The 21,025-nt window shown below is 48.2% G+C and overlaps 1 protein-coding gene across 1 annotated transcript; it reads right to left on the reverse strand.

Moving 5' to 3' along the window:
• Positions 1-17,062: 17,062 nt before the first annotated feature.
• On the reverse strand, positions 17,063-20,065 carry LOC129326547 (uncharacterized). The gene is made up of 4 exons (XM_054974762.1): positions 20,030-20,065; positions 19,478-19,781; positions 18,135-18,200; positions 17,063-18,040 (listed from the first exon to the last, which is right to left on the reverse strand). Exons 2-4 carry the CDS (start codon positions 19,551-19,553, stop codon positions 17,574-17,576), a joined length of 609 nt encoding a protein of 202 aa, XP_054830737.1. The 5' UTR covers positions 19,554-19,781; positions 20,030-20,065; the 3' UTR covers positions 17,063-17,573.
• Positions 20,066-21,025: the final 960 nt, after the last annotated feature.

Below are 21,025 nucleotides of genomic sequence, written 5' to 3' on the forward strand. Positions count from 1 at the left end.
TCTCAGGTGGCAGCACAGGAGGAGGACCCACTAAATTACAAGCGCATGACAGGAAATCATGTAACATTAGTCGTGATGTGAGGCAGGAAAAGGAGGAGTCAGAGTCTCTGAGCCTGCTGAAGCCTTTTCTTTGCTGAATGACCTTATCTGGCTAGCTTGTTGCATCTCAGCACGTGCACAAACACAGGCAAGGAGGCATGGAGCCCTTGTTCTCTGTGCACGCTGATAACTCAACTGGGGCTTCTAACTGTAAATTAGTTGATGGCTGATTCCACACACGTTGGATAATGCACTTCCAATCTTCTTTATAGATCATTTGGAACGGATTTCTTTGTGCGTGGAACAAAAAATCCACCTAAAACGATTGATAAAGTGCATTGAAAGTGCATTATCCAACGTGTGCGGAACCAGCCGATATCTCCTGAAACTAAATGCTTTTTGCAAATCCTGTTGTTGCAGTAAACTTTATAGAATACAACCTCACAGGTGTGCAGTCAGGTCACTTTCAACTTATGATGACCGTATGAATGAAAGACCTCCAAAACATCATATCATTAATAGACATGCTCAGATCTTGGAGGTGTGGGAGTGGATTATTTCCCCAACTCTGCTGACAGCTAGAAGCAGCTGCATGGTTTTGTATCTTAAGATTAGTGGTGGTGGCAGTTTCCTGGTGACTGAGGCAGACTCTCATCACTTGCCTCATTCAGGATGCTCCTTGGCCCGATGTGGTGCAAATGATTTTGAGCTGCTGCAACTGCTAAAATTGATGCATATTATTGAGTTGCCACTTGTCTCATGATGAAGAGATTAGCAGTACTTAGCTAATGGTTGCACTTTCGGACACTCTGTACTCATGAAGGTGGCAAGCGACACTGAATTATTGCTCATTGGTGTGGCCTCTATTTAGTCCAAGTTCAAACCATAGTAAATAATGAATAAAAGAGGGAGAAAATCAATAAATGTACAGAGTCACTATCTGCTACAACGATCTTTTGTGAATGAATGCTAGTGGATGACTCTTATGACTCAGAATTGACCTCCACAATTGACTTTCTCTGTTGGCAATCACTGGCCTTGTTTAAATTAATGGGATAAATCCCAATTATTTTAACAGGACTTTTAACAATGACTTTTGGTCATTGTTAGGGCTGATTCATATAAAGTTGGCTTTATGGGACTAGTACCTAATGATAATTGAATGAATAATGAACTCTAGAGAGGAAGCTGCCTGTTGTAGCAAAAGAGAGAAGTAAAGCTGGTAAAGGTTTATGCTGACCTTTTTTGTTTATTCAAGATGGCTTCCCAGCCACAGTGTTCCATACTCCTTGGTATAAAACCAAGTGCAACATGTTCTCAACGGGAAGGAAGCTTTCTGAATAGCACTGCTTCTGAGTAACACAGGACAAAAACAAAGTAAAACATATTTAGAAAAAATAACAGCAATTAACTCATGGATGAAAACAGAACATCTTATGGCATTCCGTCCTTTGCACAACCTAAACTTAGATGTAGTATGGGCTTAAATGTAGTCTTTATGCAGTTTCAAGAATTTACTTGCTTAAGTTAATTATGCATTGTCTGAAAGCATTGCCAGGCCTTCCACTATGGTGGGAGGCCTTCTGCGGGCAAGCCCCATTACCTGTCTCCACTGAGCAGTGGTGGAAGAAAAATAAAATGAAAAACAGAGACAACACTGACGTCACTTTGTTAGTTCTGAGTTGCACCCAGAATTGACACAGTGACTTTGGCTGATTCCGCACACGTTGGATAATGCACTTCCAATACTCTTTATAGATCATTTGGAATGGATTTTTTCGTGTGCGGAACAAAAAATCCACCTCAAACGATTGATAAAGTGCATTGAAAGTGCATTATCCACCGTGTGCGGAATCAGCCATTGCCAACATCTCAGTTGTGCTTCCTGCTTATGTATGTTCCACGAAGGTAAAAAATCTACTTTATTTTATTTACGTATTTCATTTGTTTATCTTATATTCCGTCTCTCCACCGTATTTAGAGCTCAAAGCAGTTTACAGCATACATATAAAACACTATTAAAATAATATAAATACAAACATTAAAAGATGTAGTAAAATATTTAAAAAGGAATAAAAACCAATAATACAGTACAGTACAAACATTAAAGCACATACATCTAAAAGGATAGTGCCTTCACTAAATCCTGCTCTTGCCCATCCTACTATATAAAAGGCAAGTAGTATTGGTGATGACTGAGTTTTTATTCTTGTGCAGGAACACTCTGACCTCAAGGCCACTGCGAAGCGCCTGCTTGCCGCTAGGAGGGGGCACATCCAATCAACGGCCTAAGCACTCCTCCTCATGCCTCCCCTCAGCGCCCTCCCACTCTGGCCTCCAGGCCACTGTAAAGTGCCTGCTTGCCACCAAGAGGAGGCACTTCATGGCAGCCCCCAGGCCAGAGTGGGAGGGCACTGAGGGAAAGAAGAGCAGAATACAAATTAATCTTTGTGCAGGTGCATTGCTGGGAGGGAGGCCTCTAAATCAATGGTCTAAGCACTCCTCCCCATTCCTCACTTGAGGGTCACTGAGGAGAAGGTGGAAGCTCCGGCGGTGCTGGACACCTGTCTGCATTTGCCTGCGAGGGGTCCCCACTGGATCGTGTGGAAGTTATTCTCCCCTCCCTAAAGAAGCCTGGCTGTAATTCTGAAGGCAGTTTCCTCAGAGTAAGCTCTACTGATTGTTATGTTTCATGAAAAATTAAAAAAATTGACCAGCAACAGTTTTCTAGAGCCCACTATATTTTTTTCACAGAACGGGCTTCATGCCATGGCATGATATGGAATCATGCCAATATGAGACTCATGCTCCAAATGCCAGACGAAACATCTCTGCTTTGCAGGCCCTCTGGAATTTCAGCAAATTCTGGGAGGAGAAAGTCTCTTCTGTTAATACATTCCAGAGGGAAGGAGCTACAACTATAAAAGCCCTCCCTCTGGTTGAAGAGAGTTGAATGGCCCTGGGGCCACAAACCACTAATTGGCCTTCAGTTATGGAGTGTAGGGCGCATGAGAGGTTATACCGGGAGAGGCAGTTCCATAGGTATGAAGGTACCAGACCATTAAGGGCTTTAAAAGATGAAACCAACACTTTTAATTTGATTTGGAAGACCATTGGAAGCCAGTGCAGTTGCTTCAAAATCAAAGTAAAATATATTGACCATGGTGTGTCGGTCAACAGTCTGGCAGCTGCATTTTGAACCAATCGAAGTGTTTGAAGTGCCTTCATGGATAGCCCTGCATAGAGTGAGTTACAGTAATTTAGATGAGAAGTGACCAAAGCATGAAACATTGTGGCAAGATCAGACCTGGACAAATATGGGGATAATTGGTGGGCTCAGTGGAGATGGTAGAATGCCGACCTCGTCACCATGGATACTTGCTTGTCTATGGAGAGAGTGAAATCCAGCCACACTCTCAAACTCCTGACAGAGTTGACCATTGTAAGCTGGACTCCGTCAAGTGATGGATCAGCAGGGTCCACTATCATCATGGACCAAGCTAGCCACATGACTTCTGTTTCAGATGGATTTAACTTCAGCCAACTACTCCTCAACCAATCAACCATGGCATCTAGTCACTGAACAAAGACAGGTTTCAGCCTCCAGCTGCTTCTCTAGCAGGATATAAAACTGGGGGGCACTCTACTCCAAAACCCTGATGATCTCTACTAAAGGGTCATATAAATAGCATTGAAATAAGCATTGAAAAAAGAATTTATCCCTGAGGGACTCCAGAAGAGAGTTCCTCCAGGCCAACTTCTCCTCCCCAATGGCAACCATAAAAGTTTCCTTTGAGGAATGAGGAAAACCAAGCCAAAGCAGTTCCCCTCACCCCCACCGAGACCAAGTGGTTAACCAAAACTGAGTGGTAGATCTAACAAAATCAGTAATACCTCTCCATCTTTATTCAAGTGGAGTCAGAGATCATCAACCAGTTCCACCAGAGCTGTCTCACGGCCAGGCTAAAAGTGATGAATGACACAGGTTGGACACTTGTCAGCTTCCTTCAAGTTTTGATGGGAAATGTAAGCAGCTTGGTGGAATGTTGGACAAGTGACAGTTGAAAAGTTCATTGGACAGCAGTCGGAGAGCCAAGCTGTAAAACCAGGACGCCTACATTTCCCATCAAAACTTGAGGGAAGTTGACAAGTGTCCAACCTGTGTCAGGCGTCACTTGTAGCCTGGCCATTAGTGCAAATCCAGGCAAGCAGCTGGACTGGAATGGGTCCAGTGCAGATGTTTCCATCAAGAAACCCTGGAGCTGCTCAGCCACCACCCGATCAATTACCTTACCCAGAAAAGGTAAATTTGAGACTGGGTGGTAATTTACTAGCTCATTCTTATCCAAAAAGGCTTTCTTTAAAAATCTTCTTACTAGGGAACTGACCCTGTAAGAGACATAGATTAATAGTCTCCCATATCCCAGCAAGATATTACCAATGAGGAAGGGCAGGGGTTTAATGAGCAGATGGTAGGCCTCATAGCACCCAGATCCTATCAACATCTTGAAGGTTAAGTGGGATGAAAGAATCCAAAAAAGGACCCCGCAGAGCCTCTGGTACACTACTGGTTCTAATTTTGGCTGCCAGATCCAGGAAAAGCTGAGACGTTGTCCACAAAAAAGATGCAAATAAATCACAGCTGGGGCCAATTCATCCTTTACTATAGGCTCCATAATAGTTGCTAAATCAATTTAAACAATTGCACTGGACATGAACTTGTGGACACAAGGTTGGTAGAGAAGCAAAATTTCTTTGTCACCTTCACCAGCACTTCATAGGCCTTCAAACAGCTCTGTAGCGAGTTCTCATAGCTTCACCATAGGTCCAATGCCAATCTTGCTCTAGCCGTCTAAGTCTCCTCTTAAATTCTCTCAGCTCCTCATTAAACCTAAAAGCTAAAGCGAGACGAAGATGAAGAGGGCATCAGGGAGCAATCCAATTGATGTTCCAGGACTCAGTGAGCTCATCGAGGGAATTGCCATCAGGCCCAAGGAAATCCTGCAGAGCATTCTGGAACCCATTCAGATACATAAGTCTCCATAGGAGAGGAAAAATATGCCCACCGCCTTTGCAGGGGACAGTAGAGATCTTCTAACTGGTCTTCAAAAGGAAACGATCTGACTATGGCCCCAGCTTACAACATACAGCGTTATTCAGATCACCCCTGTGCAAAAGATCCAGCATGAGGCCTGTTTCATGTGTGGGGAGTCGTACAACCTGGGAAAATCCCAGTGTTCCCATGGCAGCCATAAAGTCTGAAGCAACTCCTGACAGGGCGGGCTCCAAATGTATGTTGAAGTCCCCCAGAACTATTAGCCTGAGGAGACACAAGACTCAGTCAGCCAGAATCTTTGTCAGCCTCCTCAGGGCTGGAGATCTAGGTGGACAGTACACCAGCAGAACATGCACCTTCTCCTTGGCATCAAACACTAGGCCCACACACTCAGCGCTGGTAATCTCTGGCACAGGGATCCTCCGAAAGGAAAAAACATCCCGGAGAAGAGTCGCTACCCCATTGGGGACTGGCAGCCCTAATATGCAAGGATTTTCACAAATACTGAAAACTGACACCCAAACAAACAGCTGCTTTGACTCAGACTTTTCTAAAGTTTGGTTATGTTGTATCACTTAGTGAGGCTGATTCTTCATACCAATTCGGCCCACCTGGACGGCAGCACTGCAGCTTGGACAGGGGCCGTGTTTGCAGCCCTGGAAGAAGGAAAGGCAGTTGGGCATTTCTTAGGCATCCAAGGGCTTTGCTAGATGGGCGGAGCCAAAGACATATTTGCCTGCTCTGCCCTTCTCCAGCACACAGTTGTCTTTGTTGCTCGGCCTGAGCAGAGCATGCTTCAAGCTGAGCTCCTCTGAAGCTGGTTGTATCAAAGGCCCTCAGGGCTAGGCAGCAGTAGCTGCATTGGAGAAGCTGTGCTATTCCCCGGCTTGCTACCTTCAACTCCAGGAGGAGAGCCAGGGCCCAGCGCCGGGCTCAGTGGTTTGGCAAAGATGTTTTATTTTATTTTTCTCTTTCTTATTTTCACTTGGGGCTTGTTGTCTATCAGTCAGGAGGGCTAAAGCAGGGTTAGGCCCAGCCCCTGCAGGCCTCTGGCCTACTAGCCCCCCCTTCCCCCCCCCCACTCTGTTGGCAGGGAGTTCTTCCAGTAGCAGCAGCAATAGGCTTTGCTGCAGGCCACAGGGGTGAATTGCAGCCATCTGAGGGGGGGATTGCTTCATATACTGTTGCCATGGGCTTAACAGGGTAGATGCTGGTGGCCTCCCCTCCTGGTCTGGGGTTTTTCCCTCCCCACCACCCCGTTTACACCTTGGGGGCTTGGGGTAGGCTCATGCAGATAGGATGGCAGGCCTTCCGGCCTTAGCAGGCCTTGTTACTTGAGGGAGGCTAGAACTGGTAGTTTGGGCTGGTAGCCATCTTTTATTAGGGCTACTACAGAGGTGTGGTTATCAGTGTCCATTATGTGATGCTGCAGCAGCCATCTTTGTTTAGGGCATCTTATTGAGCAGCAGCCATTTTGTGTGTCACCCCATAGGTGGCCATTTCACTTTACCTGGTTTAACCATGCCACCTAAGAAAGGCCAAAGAAAGACCAAAAGCACACGGCCAGCAAAGAGGTAAGCCCCTGAAAGTACTGTGCCAGTGCTGTCCTCCTCTGATAGGAGGAGTCCTTTAGTAGTAGAGTTGCCAACTCCAGGTGGTGGCTGGAGATCTCCCGGAATTGTAACTGATCTCCCAGCTGCTGTGCTCACTTTCCCTGGGGAGAATGGCTGCTTTGGAGGGTGAACTCTGTGGCATCGTTCCCTGCTGAGGTCGCTCCCCACCTAGGGCCACACCCTCTCCCCCCTCCCCCCCCAAAGTTTCCAGGAATTGCATAATTTGAAGCTGGCAACCCTATCTAGTAGACATGATATACTGGATTGCATTGCAGCCCATGTACAGTCCAAAAGGGTCTCGAGGCCAGGATCAGGTCTGTCCAAGAGGCTGGAATCAGCTCTGTCTTCTGTGGGAAGTGTTAACAAGATTTTCTGCTCTAGCAGGACCTTCTGCCATAGGCGAGCATGAGGAGACGGTCATGCCAAAGGTGGAATGTGCAGTGATTGACCCAGATGCTTGCTGTGGAGCCAGCAGAAGGAGGATGTATGCTGGATGAGTTTCAGAAGTGAAGGTGGTGAGGTCATAGCCCTGGTGGCAGATGGTACTGACGCGTATGTGGCTTCAGATCATCCATGCTGGCCTGTAGAGGCCTGCCCTAGAGTGTGATGATAAACACACTCAAAGAGTGGGCATATGCATGGCTGTGGGCCCCTGGGTTCAGCCTCTGTTCCTACACCTTTGGTGCTTTACAGTCAGGCAGATCCCAGGCTAGCATGTCTCAGGGCCTGAGCTAGTCAGGACAGTGGTCTTCATGGCCACAGCCATGAAGCAGGCAAGTTGCTGGTCCACACACATGGTCGGCTTTAGTCACTGTGACAATGAGTCAAGGGTTTGGCATTAATGGGCTCAATGGCTTCCTTGCTGCCCCCCCCCCTTTTTGTTCGGTGGTGCTGGCTGCAAATTCCAGGCACCAGGATCCCCCCTTTATTTGTTAGTGGGTTTCACATGGATGTTGGATTCCTGTTCAGGGTCCTGGTACAAAATAGCAAGGGAGTGTGCTGAGAGCAGGGTGCTGCCCCCCCCTTTGTTTTTTGGATGCCCCTATTTTTCCGCATATAGGTCCTTTGGCCAGCAGTCAAAGTAGCTTGGTGATGTGGGGTCTGCAATTAAATGGCGAAATGTGATATTGGGCCTGCCGTTCACTCACCATCTCAAAGATTTTATGTTATTGGGTTTCCCTTAGGGCAATATCATACGGGTAATCTTACAGTCAAGGCTCTTCTAAGGGAGTGCTCTGTCTTTTAGTGGCCTTTGAGCACTCCAGCTTTTGTGGCACGTGAGAGCTCTGCAGGTTCTGGCCATTGCGAGGGTTAATTTTGCCTATAGAGTGATGGCACCTGCTAGAGAGTTTCTTGGGACCCTTACTTGAGGCCATAGGTTCTTCATCACATGCTTAAGTTTTGTAGGGGTATCAGGGAAGATTTGGCAGTGTCGGATGAGTTAAGTTGTCCAACTGCTTTAATGGGATTGCTTTTTTGAAGGGGGACCTGCTCTTAGAGGCAGAATTTTCAGGTTAGCTCTGATGTTTCTTGGTCTCTAAATCTTAGTGATGGTGTTTTGTGGTTAGGGAGTTTGTCTGCCACGCTGTCACTTTTGGTGTGACAATTCAAGGGGCAGTCCATGTTCTCATGTCACCCCCCCCCCCAAAAAGAGTTATGGAGACCATTTATGCTTCAGTGCTGCAGTTTAGGTGGCAAGGGGGGGGGGTCACCTGGGTGACCTCAGGGTCATGGCATGCCCATTTACTATTGGCTTAAACAGACTTGCTGCTCTCCAGCCGGTAGTGAGTTTAATGACTCATGGGGAGCTGTGGTCCTTCACCTAACATCGTCTCAGAGGGCATGCCCCCTTTCCCTACAGGCTCATGCAGGCTTGCACCACCCAGGCACGTAGTGGCCTGATGCCTAGAGGGTAGGTGCGGACCTTCGCCTCACATCCTGGTCATTCACCTGGGGTGATGACCGTGGCTCACTTACATTACAGACTCATGGAGGCTTGCACCACCCAGGAAAGTAGTGGCTTGATGTTCCAAGAGTAGGTGTGGACCTCTGCCTCACATCCCTGTCATTCACCGGGGGGGGGGGGGAGGGATGATCTAGGCTCACAGAGCATAGCCCTCTCCTTGCCTCACATCCTGGTTATTCCCCAGGGGGATGATGACTTCGGCTCACAGGACATGGCCCTTTCCTTTTAGGTCATACCGGCTTGCACTCCCCAGGCAAGTAGTGGCCTAATGCTTTGAGGAGAGGTGCGGTCTTCGGCCTCACGTACTGGTCATTTGCCTGAAGGGTGTTGACCTTGAATTACAGGGCTCGGCCCTTTCCTTACAGGCTCACACAGGCTTGCGCCGCCCAGGCAAGTAGTGGCCTGATGCTTTGAGGGGAGGTGCGGACTTCCGCCTCACGTACTGGTCATTCGCCTGAAGGGTGTTGACCTTGAATTACAGGGCATGGCTCTTTCCTTACAGGCTCACACAGGCTTGCGCCGCCCAGGCAAGTAGTGGCCTGATGCTTTGAGGGGAGGTGCGGACTTCCGCCTCACGTACTGGTCATTCGCCTGGAGGGTGTTGACCTTGACTTTCAGGGCATGGCTCTTTCCTTACAGGCTCACAGGCTTGCAGCACCCAAGCAAGTAGTGGCCTGATGCTTTGAGGGGAGGTGCGGACTTCCGCCTCACGTACTGGTCATTTGCCTGAAGGGTGTTGACCTTGAATTACAGGGCTCGGCCCTTTCCTTACAGGCTCACACAGGCTTGCAGCGCCCAGGCAAGTAGTGGCCTGATGCTTTGAGGGGAGGTGTGGACTTTCGCCTCACATACTGGTCATTCGCCTGAAGGGTGTTGACCTTGACTTTCAGGGCATGGCTCTTTCCTTACAGGCTCACACAGGCTTGCAGCGCCCAGGCAAGTAGTGGCCTGATGCTTTGAGGGGAGGTGCGGACTTCCACCTCACGTACTGGTCATTCGCCTGGAGGGTGTTGACTTTGAATTACAGGGCACGGTCCTTTCCTTACAGGCTCACACAGGCTTGCAGCGCCCAGGCAAGTAGTGGCCTGATGCTTTGAGGGGAGGTGCGGACTTCTGCCTCACGTACTGGTCATTCACCTGGAGGGTGTTGACCTTGAATTACAGGGCTTGGCCCTTTCCTTACAGGCTCACACAGGCTTGCACCGCCCGGGCAAGTAGTGGCCTGATGCTTTGAGGGGAGGTGCAATCCTCCGCCTCCTGTTTTGATCATTCACCTGGATGGGAATGACTTTGGCTCAAGGGTGCGGGCCGGTGACCCCCTTTGGCACATTCCCACTAGGTGGGAATTGGGGTCTGTCTTGAGCAGTTGGTGAGGCTGTACGGCTGCCAGCTGTGAGGGCAGACTGCCTGGTGGGGACCCTGGACAAGGCCACCCCCAGGCTCCACGGCTGTGGGGGTTGGAGCTTTTCAGGGAGAACCACTTGCCTGGCTGCCGGGTCCCAGCCATCCATAGGATGGAACACCCCCTGGGCAGTGGGGGTTCGCCCAGACAGGTCAAGGCGGAGGTCCTGTGGGACCCCAGGGCTTGACCTGTACCGCAGTTAGAACCCTTGCCGCAATTACAGGTTTATTGTTAAGGTTGAGTTAATAAAGTGGCCCTTATTTATACCCACTGAATTCACCAACCTCTATGAGGTGATGGGGTCTACCTATCGGTTACTGGCTGTGACATATTCCTGGATGATTTACGGCAAGGGCTCAGGTTGGCCATAAGCCACCTGTGGGGCGCAAGGGCCTAAGCAGAGGCTTGGCCCTAGCGGTGGCAGGTTAGGATGGGAAAATGAGTGGGCCGGTGACCCCCTTGGCACATCCCCATTGGTGGGGAATTGGGGTCTGTCAGGAGCGACTGGTGTGGCTCCACGGCAGCCAGTTGCGAGGGCAGACTGCCACGTGGCTCCCCTGTACAAGTAAGGCCCTTCTGCTGTATGGCAAGGTGCTGCAGGCTTGGAGGGGGAACCATTTGCCTGGCCGGTCGGGTCACAGCCATGCGTTGTATGGCTCACCCCCGCGGCAGTGGGGGCTCGCCCAGACAGGTCAAGGCGGAGGTCATGGGTGACCCCAGGGCTTGACCTGTACCGCTAGTTAGTTAGATCCCTTGCCGTATTGACGGCTTATGTTAAAATAAATAAAGTGGCCCAATTTTATACCCAAGCTTTGTGTCTGCCTTTTATTTCGACTAGGGGGGCAAAATGTTATCTCCCTGAAGCAAACCTGATTTTACAATGAATAGCATTTTAAAGATATTTAATGGTAAAAGGCTGAAAAATAAACTCTGAAAATGGCCTTATGTGACACTCTTTTCTTTTAAGATTATTTTGGGGGAAGCCTACTGAATGAAGATAACTTATCTGTCAAAGATGCATTTCGCACTAGGAGCTTACCGCGCCTTTTTTGCGCAGCAAATGCGATCGCGTCTGCATCGCATTTGCACCTGCACTCTTCACACTTATAGAAAGTTTCGAGTTGGCGTTTGACAAATCTTCTCACCCACCGCTTTCACACCCGCCTCAATTGGCTCGCATTTGTTGCGCTCTTTTTTGGCTGGCATGCGCAGTGTTCCGATGGGAGGGGAATGTTCTCTTTTTTTTTTTTTTTAATTTTGCGCAAGCGTGGTAACGTTTATGCGTTTCCGCGTTTCGAAATTGTGCAACGATGTTTGCTGTGAAAGCTCTGATTTTGGCCTGGCTTCAAATAATCCTCATTTATCTGAGGCGATCGATTGAAGCCACGAACAGCTTTTGGCTCCGTGTGGTCAAAAGAAGGAGGACAAGGCATTCCTCGTGGGCTCTGCATGACATACACCAACAACCACAGCGAGTCCACCGAAGCAGCAGAGCACGAGCACGATGGATCGCGCTGGCAGGTATCCGTGTTCCAAGACGCTACTGGGTCTATCCCAGAAGCAATGATTGGTGGGACAATTTTGTCACCGCTATATGGGATGACGAATTATGGATACAGAACTTTCGCATGGCCCGGTCCACCTTCAATGAGCTGGTGGCATGCATTGGCCCAAGACTGGCAAGGCAGGATACCAGACTTCGCCGTGCAATCCCCGTGGAGAAGAGAGTGGCCATTGCTATCTGGTACCTGGCCAACTGCTACCACTACCGGGGCTGCATGAACCAGTTCGGCGTGGGACTGTCTACAGTCGCAGGGATAGTTCTGGAGGTTTGCTTTGCTATCGAGGCAGAGCTGCTCAGCAAACTAGTCTGCTTGGGACAAGATGTGGCAAAGGTAAGTTTCCCCCTATCTCATGCCTGGACCTTGGCGGCATGTTTTAACCTGTTTAAGTTTCGGCTGTTTAAAACAAGGAATATGAATATGATATGAAGACTTTTAAATTTATAAATATGATTGAAACCAATACTCGTGTTTAGATTTTCAAGATTCTGTCTGACTGTCTGTGTGCTGATTGAAACTTTCTAGATGCTTTAAACTTAACTCTCTTTACAGATCATGGCTGGGTTTCAGCAGCTTGGATTTCCACACTGCATTGGGGCAGTGGATGGCACGCACATCGCCATTTGCCAATTCAAGGGAAGAGGTCATGAGTATAGCAACAGAAAAAAGTTCAACTCAATCCTGATACAGGGAACAGTGGACCATACAGGGCGATTCATTGATGTGGAGGTCGGTTGGAGTGGCCGCAACCATGACGCCTTTGTTTTTGCCAATTCTGCCATCTGTGAAGCCATGGATGCTGGGGCATTTGTGCCGGGGAACCCATGTCTCACTTTGGAAGGGGTTGCTGTGCCTCCACTAATAATATCGGATGCGGCATACCCCATGAGAAGATGGCTGATGAAGCCTTACGGCACACCATCCACCCCTGCGGAGCGGCACTTCAACAAATGTTTGACCCGCTCCAGAAATGTGGTCGAACATGCTTTCGGTCGGCTGAAGGGCCGTTGGAGGTGTCTTAGATCATGCCTGCTGGTTGCAGAGGAGAATGTCACCAGCATTGCCGTGGCATGCGTTGTCCTCCATAATCTGTGCGAGCAAAAGGGACATGGCTATGTAGAGGACGATGCACCATTGCAGCAGGTGCAACTCACAGAGGACCAACCACCAGTTCCCGTGTGGCCTAGACGTCACCTGGAGCAGGGAAAGGTGGTTCGCGATGTCCTCGCCAGGCATATGTTGAGTCAAGTGCAGCATCAGTAATTCACTTGCCATTGCATGTTCCCCGGGTGTGCTTTGTTTTTTCTGGATTAGTGCACCACTTAAGCGTCGGATGTCATGTGTGCAATCTCAATTCCTCTTATAACCGAAACTGTTTTTACAGCCATTTATGTTTGTGTAGCTGAGCTTTAGTTTGTTTAAGAGCATCTTGTGCCACCTCCAGGTTTGCTCCGCATGCTTGGATGCGGGCTTCAGTTTGTGACTTTCGAGTGATTAATGTTCACCAAGACATCAAGCATTGATGTTGAGCAATCATCACGAAATCGATCACAGCAATAAAGGTTGACTCGTGCTGCTGTGAAGTGTTGAATTAATGTTCTGTAACGTCACCAAGAAATGACAAATAAATTTGATTTGAACATTTTAATTCATGAGCAATCAGGTCTGGTTCTTTCAAGTCACTGTAGATTGAATTGAGTGTGTGGTTTTTCTCTCCCATGCAAAGATTGGCAGGAGTGATGTTGAACAGTTTTTCAAAACTGTTTGCTGTTTTTGAGTTCCCACCACTGAATGCGCGTTCTCCTCAACAATCAGGACGAAGAAAAAATTTTCAAATGACGCTTGAACTGCAGGTGGATTGAGTGGAGGACAAGTGAACTGGGAGAAACACACTTGCCCTTCAAGTGTCATTTGTCAATAGTGGCTTGGCCAACAGTGGCAGACAAGTGAACAAATTAGCATGGGTCGCCTAGTTTCTTAAACTGGTCATCCACCCACCAATACACACACCGAACCTGCCTAAATGCAGTGGCAAGCAGAGGTGATCGATAATTGTGGGTGACAATTTGCAGCTTGCCCAAGAGGCAGTTTAAATGGTCCGCAGCAGTCACCCCAAAAGTACTTTTCAGGGCCGCATTACTGCACTGCTACAAAGATACATTTTGAGGAAGGGGACCATAGCAATACGGTCCTAAATGTGATAAGAAAAATAAATACTCCATGTCAAGAGTATTCCTTGCCACGAACAAAATCCTTTGTCCATCCAGACTGCCTGTAGTTGTTATTTGATCTTGATAATCAACAAATTGGTACATTGTTTTGGGCGGTTTTTTGGGCCACCGGCGGTGGCCTTCAAAAAAGCAGTGGCAGCATGAGAATGTCAGGTTTGGATTGACAGTTGGCCTTGTCACCCAAGGTTGCTGTGCAATCACCTGTGTGGTTTCCTCCATTCCCCACTGTTCAAGTTTTGCCCCATTGTTCCCGCAATGTTCATGGTTTTTCCCCCCATGATCGCACCCCTGTCTGCATGACATTTTTTCGTGGCGTGTTTGGACGTGTATGAACCATCTCTTTTTTAAATCTAAAAGGGATAAACGTTGAAACGTTTAGTCACAAGGCCAGGCAGTTAAGAAAATGCCTGTCGACGTGTCCACGCCCAGATCCTGGACGGCCAATGACTTTCGGCCCAATGTTCTGTGCGTGCGTGCGTTACTTCCTGCGGGTGATCGGTAATCGATACTTGAGAGAGTGTTCCCTCCTGATCCTTGCTGGCAGAAACTGTTTTCGGGGAAGGGGCAAGGAAACGTTGAAGGAGCCCTCTGCCGAGACGTTTCAGCGTTGCTCTCATCGGTTTCGGACAGTCAGAATGCCGTACCGGAGAGGAAGGGGAACCTTCTGGCAGCACGAAGAGGTGTGCTTGCTGCTGGATATTGTGCTCCGTCTGGGCTTCGCGCCCGACCTCATGTCTAGCACGCATCAGAGAAATAGATCGGCATACGCTGCTATTGCGAGGGAGCTCCGGGCAGAAGGCTATGCTAGGACACCAGACCAGTGCCACACCAAATTTAAAAGACTGAAGTGCGACTTCTACGACTCCCTCGAGGCTTGGCAAGGTCTGCCGCGCCGGAGCGGGCAGATACCTCATCACCGTTCCCTGATGCGGCTTTGGGTTGCTGCTGGCCGTCCTCGTTGGGAGGACCGCCATCATGAGGGTAAGTATCATCATATGTTGGAACATTGCTATAACTTTTTTTTTTAAAACACAAAAACAAAATCAGGAAAAGTGGTAACGTTGCAATGCTGGCAACCCTCCCTCCTTTTTTGGAGGTCGGAGTCTTCTTAGCAATGTAGGAGGAAAGTGATGGCAGAGTTGTTTGGGGAGATATGTGCCAAAGTCCTAGCCTGGCAAGTAGTGCATATATGCTGATGAATCCCCTCCCTTGAAGCAGAGCCTTGTTTCCCGTATAGAGGGGTTGGATTCCAGACACATGCAAACCCACAGAAATTCTGCCCTAATCTAAGCCACCAACTCCTGGTCGAGAACAGTGATTGCGTTGTTGGATGGATGATTTCATAACTTCGCCTATTCATTTTGGGGGCTGAAACACACCACAAATTTTTTTTTCTGCAGCAACATCATACCGCAGAGAGGATGAGGTGACCATCTTGGCCAGCGAAACACGCCAGCATGAGGGGCACGAGGAAGAGGAAATTCAATCAATGGAGGAGGAAAGCAGCAGTGAAGGTGCGATGATGGGAGGTCCCTCTGAGGTTTCTTCGTCTGAGGACCAAGGTGGGCCATCAATTATGCTTAGTGTTATCATGTTTCTCTCATGCGTGGAGGGTGTATGTTTTCTCTCACCTACAATTACAGCCATTGCTTACAGATCCAGAGGAGTTAGCCGTGTTAGTCTGTGGTAGCAAAAACAAAAAGGAGTCCAGTGTCACCTTTAAGACTAACCAATTTTATTGTTGCATAAGCTTTCGAGGAACACAGCTCTCTTCATCAGATGCCTGATAAAAACAGTTTTGATCTGGCATCTGATGAAGAGAGCTGTGGTTCTCGAAAGCTTATTCAACAATAAAATTGATTAGACTTAAAGGTGACACTGGACTCTTTTAGACGTTGCTTGCTTTTTCTCCCCCACACAGAGCAATGCAAAACCACTGATGCAAGAGAAAGCCCGTCAGAGGGCAGCCCGTCCTCCCACAGCATTGACGCATTCATAGATCTCACTGTGGAGCCCCAAACCACCGCGGCAGCAGATAGCCCTTCAGAAGGGACTTCCTCCACCCACGGAATGGAACCCTTCATTGACCTGACAGAGGATTCCCGCAATGATGATGCCGGGGACAGCCCTTCTAATGGAGCCACCTCCTCCCACAGAGTGGAACAGCTAGCCGTGCAAGCGGAGGAACACCGAACCACTGCACTCGGAGATAGTCCCTCAGAAGGCACCATATTCTCCCGCATAGCTGAGCAGTTCAAGGAGCTTGCTGAGGGTCCCCAAACCACAAGGGCCAGAGACAGCCCTTCTGAAGGCACTTCAGCAGCCCACAGAGTCGAACATCTTCCCGAGCTTGCTGAACAACCACAAGCTTCTGGTGCCACAAATGACACATCAGAGGTTACCTCATCCTCCCACAGAGCGTTGGAGATCACAAACCTTGCTGAGGAACCACAAACCACCACTGGCAGAGATAGCCCCGGTGAAGGCACCTCATCATCCCACACAGTGGATCCGGTAACCCTGCTTGCAGAGGCACCCCAAACTTCCGCTTCAGATGGAACCTCATCACAGCACAGAGTGGCCGAGCTCGGTGACCTTCCCGAGGAACCCCAAACGACCACAGACAGCCCCTCTGCGGGTGCTTCCTCCTCCCTCAGAGTGGATCATGTTGTCGAGCTTGCTGGGAAAGTGAAGCAGGTGGTGGCAACATGTCTCCGTGTGTGTGAGTTTTTATTTTAAATGAAAAAAAAATTTAAAGGCACCATATCAACCATGACTTATCCAATGTGTTGGGCATTGTTTGCCAGATTAAAATTGGGGTGGAAAGGGAAATGGCTGGGGAAGAGTAGAATTTTTTCCTTGCCTTAGGAACAACCACAAATTTCCCCTGACGCATGCCATTTCAGTCAAAGGATTGCACTGCAATGGTGTTTGATTTCGGCAAAAGTTGTCATGACAAAAAAACCAGCTACTACAAATTACCGTGCTGGACACCCTCCAAAGACAGGGTTCAATGGGAGGTGATGGTTAGTGATCTACCTTTCAGTGACTGTGATTTTTATTTTCCCAGTGAAAAAGACCAACAGGAGGATTGACGGCCTTGAGAGGCAGCTGAGGATTTTGAGACAGGAAACCAAGGAGGATATCGGCAAGCTGAGGAATGACCTGGACAAAATAATCCATCAATCAAAGGAACAGTGATCATGTTTTAATGATTAACAGTAAAAAGTTTTAAACGGCACAAACAATAAATAGTTTGGTTATGTTATAGCAGTTAACATTAAAAAATTTTCAAAAAACACACACAATAAATATGGTAGTCATGTTTTAAAATTTCTCAGACCAAATAATACCTATCCACAATCAAACTGTGAAACCTATCTGAAATGTTTATTTATTGCCGAAGTCAACTTTCACATGAAGTGACCGGGACCAAACAATCTCCCTTTTCTGATGACTCAATGCAATTGAGTTGTTCTTTCCCCCTGCCTCTCCTCCTCTTCCCTCCTCCAATTTTGTGTCCCTGGGGCTGTGATGGGTTGATCCAGGCAATTCCACACTCTCAGCGGGTTTGTGGGAGAGTGAAAAAAGGGAAAGGGGAAATGAATTTGGCCGTGGCCCATGCCCTGCTCAACTTCCCCAGAAAGGAGTAATATTTCACATTTCAAAGGTTTTTCACAAATCAAATTTCTTGCTGGGTTTAATCACACGGCACCTCTTTCTGGGTGGGTTCTCCTGTGAAGATCTATGCACACTTCCCCTTCCACATGATGGTCCTGGCATGGCTTGGTGGCTCTGCTCACGTTTTCCCCCAGCAAAATTTCGGTTAGGGAGCTTAAGGCACTGACCGCTCTGTTGATGCCCTCAAAGTTCTGCTGCTGCGCCTCAATGAAAGCCTTTCTGTCTTCTTGTGCCTCCCTCATAGTGTCCTCATGCCTTCTCTGCTCCGCTTCCAGAAATTGCATGCGCCACTCTCGGCTCTCCGTCAATGTCTGTTTTCTTTCCTTGGCATTGTTGTTCTCCTCTCTCTCTGCCTGAGACAACATCTTTTCTGCCACGGTGCTAAGCAAGGCCACACGTCTGCTTCGGGTTCTAGCCTTTTCTAGCCGAGATGCAGGCGACATCTGTGCCGTGGTTTTTGGTGCGGTTACAACGGGCTGATTTTCAGCGACTGAAACCAGGAATTGAGAAATTGGTGTGATTGAAAGAGAGAAATTTGTTTCTAGAAAGGGTTGAAGGAATCACGACCGCAAAAGCACACTCACCCACATTTTGACGACCGCCGTCCTCATGCTCCTCCGGGATTTCATCCACCTGAGTCAAGTCCGAATCTGTGGGAATTCAAAGGAAAAAAATTTTCTGATGATTGTGTCAGAATAGAGATGCCAGAGGTTGAATCTGGTTTTCTAGTTGAAAGCGGCAGCCAGTGAGAGCAGACAAAACTAGAGCGAGGTGGACTGAAAGGGCAAGTGCGGAGGCGAGTCTCACAGTGTGTGGATGCTGCCACAATTCAGCCCAAATTATTATAGCTAATGCTGTACATGTGAAAGGTTCAAGATTCTATCCCTGGCATCTCCAGGTAAAGAGTCTTGTAGACAGAATTTGAGACTGACATTTCTCTGTCTAAGAACCTCAAGATATGTCACCAGCCCAGAAAGCAATATAATGAGTGACAGCACTTGGGGTTATGCCACTTCACATGTCAATGAACCAGCATTTGTGGTTTCCGGGGACACCATCCGCACTCAGAAGAGGGAACATCACGAAGTTAGCGCACATGTTCTCAAAGGCAATGCAAGATATATTCAAGCAATAAAACATGGATGTTTGGGCCAAGCAATAGTTCTTTGATCATGAAAAAGCAGGTTTTTTCCCCCCCAAAAAAGGTGGGACTGGCAAGGCAGCCAATTCCGCCTTCAGTTTATTTTCTGAAAAATAGAGGCTGTGATGTGATCAAAGAAATTATTGCTTTTCCCAAACCTTCATGTGTGGTTGCCAGCTCTGGTTTGCGAAATCCATAAAGATTTGGGTGCAGTGCCTGTGCATGGCAGAAGCTCAGCCACAGCATGCGATGTTATGCCATAGAATCTGTCCTACTTAGATGCCATTGTGCCCAGGGAAAACCCCCTTTGCAGTCCCGAGATTGGCCGTAATTCCTGGAAGATTCCCAGCCCTTCTGGAGACTGGCAACTTTAAATGCTCGAACAGTTGAAGTGGCATACAAGTAAGAGCAAGGTAATAGAAAACAATTATGTTCTTTGACAATGCAGAACTTGAGTTATGTGCTTTGTCGGTGCCCAACCTTCCACTGTGAATGTTGGGCGCACCCACGTGCACCGTCAAGCGAGAGACAGTTTTGTGGCTTTCTTTCTGTAATGACTTTGGCAAACATCATTTTTAAGCTGACTGTCTTCTCTACTGTGGAGGCCCTCTAAATCAATCATCCAAAGTAATTCAAATCAATTAAGTTAATTCATTGACAGTATGATCCTAATGCCCTTCTAAGACCACCTTTATCTAGAAAGAACAGAAATCCTCACGCCAACGGTGTCTCTGCCTTATGCACCCCGTCCACTCTGCCAAACAGGATCATGGCACTCGATCTTACCTTCTTCTCCCACCTCTCCCCCATCACATGCTTCCATCAATTGTTCCTGGTCAGATGCAGCCCCTGGAAGAAACATAAGCGTAAGTTATATTTAGGAAAGTTTGGATATTAGTGATGCGAGTATGAATGGAAGACTCTTGTCAGAATAACATGTATTGTCCAGTGATGTGAACTCCCAAGTGGCTTGACGATGTCACAGGATAACAGGTTCCCACACATCTAATGTCACCGGTGCATGTCCAAACTTGTTGATTACTGTGACTTCAGGGTCGCTTCTGCTTGAGTTGTTTTTCACGGAATAAATCTGCAGGTGAGCAAAGGATCACTTGAAAAATCCATACCCACCACATCCCCCCACCCTAGGCCCCTCTTCACACACCCACCATTACAAGTTCCAACACAGATAGATTGCTTTGGCAAGGGCCTGACACCGGCAAAGTTCATAGGAAGAATGGGCATTGTCTATCTGTAACGTTATAACGTTTCGCCTAGTGGTCACATCCCTCCCCAGGATTCTGCCGCTTGACCCACAACAGCAGGAAACATACTTACCTTGATCGTTTGCTGTGACATCCACAGATTGTAGATTCAGGGTCACCATCGGGTGGCTAAAGAGTTCCTCGGACCCCTCAAATTGAACTGGTCTCGGAGTGTCGGCACGCGGAAGGGAGAGGCTTCTGGCCACCCGTTGTGGCCTGATGCTGGCATCGCCCCTGAAGATACGATGTAGCTGGGCATAATATGGGCACGTTGTGGGTGCATTTCCGGATTTGGAGTTGTGTGCCACCACTCGTTTGTATTCTTGGCGCATCGCTTTGGTCTTCGTCCGACATTCCAAAGCCGTGCGCTTGTGCCCTCTTGCCGCCATCTGCTCCGCGATCTTTTCGAAGACGTCTATGTTTCTGTGGCACATTGACAGTGACTCCTGGACCTTCTCCTCTCCCCAGAAGTCGATGAGATCCAGTGTCTCCCTCTCCCTCCACGACACTCCTCGTCCAGCCATTTTCTGCATCGCCATCTGAGCCGTTAGATAGACCAGGAATGAACTTCTCCCGCCCAGCAGTGCTCGAGCTCTCAGTGGTCCGGCTTGGTCACATGACCCAATTTTCGTGTCTCGCAGCACGCAACACCCTCTCCTGATGTCGTTTTTGTTGTGTGATGAACGTTTAAACGTTAAAATGTTCAGTTTAAAGGGTGAGGAAAAAAAAGGGATTTTGTGGCCATCGGGAGTTTGATTGTCGGAAAAAACATGTGTGCACAATCACGACATGAACGACTCTCCCGCCAAGCATTGCTCGAGCTCTCACTGGTCCGCCTTGGTCAAATGACCCGATTTTCGGTTCTCGAGCAATGCCCCTCAGCAAAAAAAAAAAAAGGGAAAGTGGGATTTGTGGCTGTGCTGGAAGGCTGCTAATTGGAAAGAGCACAACCGGAGCGTCAGGGAAAATAGGTCAGGACAGGAATGAAGTAAACGCATAAACGTTACTGCCCCCACTGAACCGAAAAAAAAATGGCGGAATAAAATTTTTGAGAGCTGCGGCCGGTGGG

The sequence above is a fragment of the Eublepharis macularius genome, chromosome 3 (genome assembly GCF_028583425.1).
Source record: "Eublepharis macularius isolate TG4126 chromosome 3, MPM_Emac_v1.0, whole genome shotgun sequence".
NCBI lineage: Eukaryota > Metazoa > Chordata > Lepidosauria > Squamata > Eublepharidae > Eublepharis > Eublepharis macularius.

Excerpts from the sequence above, each read along its gene's own strand:
- LOC129326547 (XM_054974762.1), bottom strand. The coding sequence starts at position 19,553 with ATGTTTCTTCCAGGGGCTGCATCTGACCAGGAACAATTGATGGAAGCA. Across the intron at positions 18,201-19,477 it reads GGGAGAGGTGGGAGAAGAAG|ATTCGGACTTGACTCAGGTG; the intron begins GTAAGATCGAGT and ends GAATTCCCACAG. Across the intron at positions 18,041-18,134 it reads CGGCGGTCGTCAAAATGTGG|TCGCTGAAAATCAGCCCGTT; the intron begins GTGAGTGTGCTT and ends TCCTGGTTTCAG.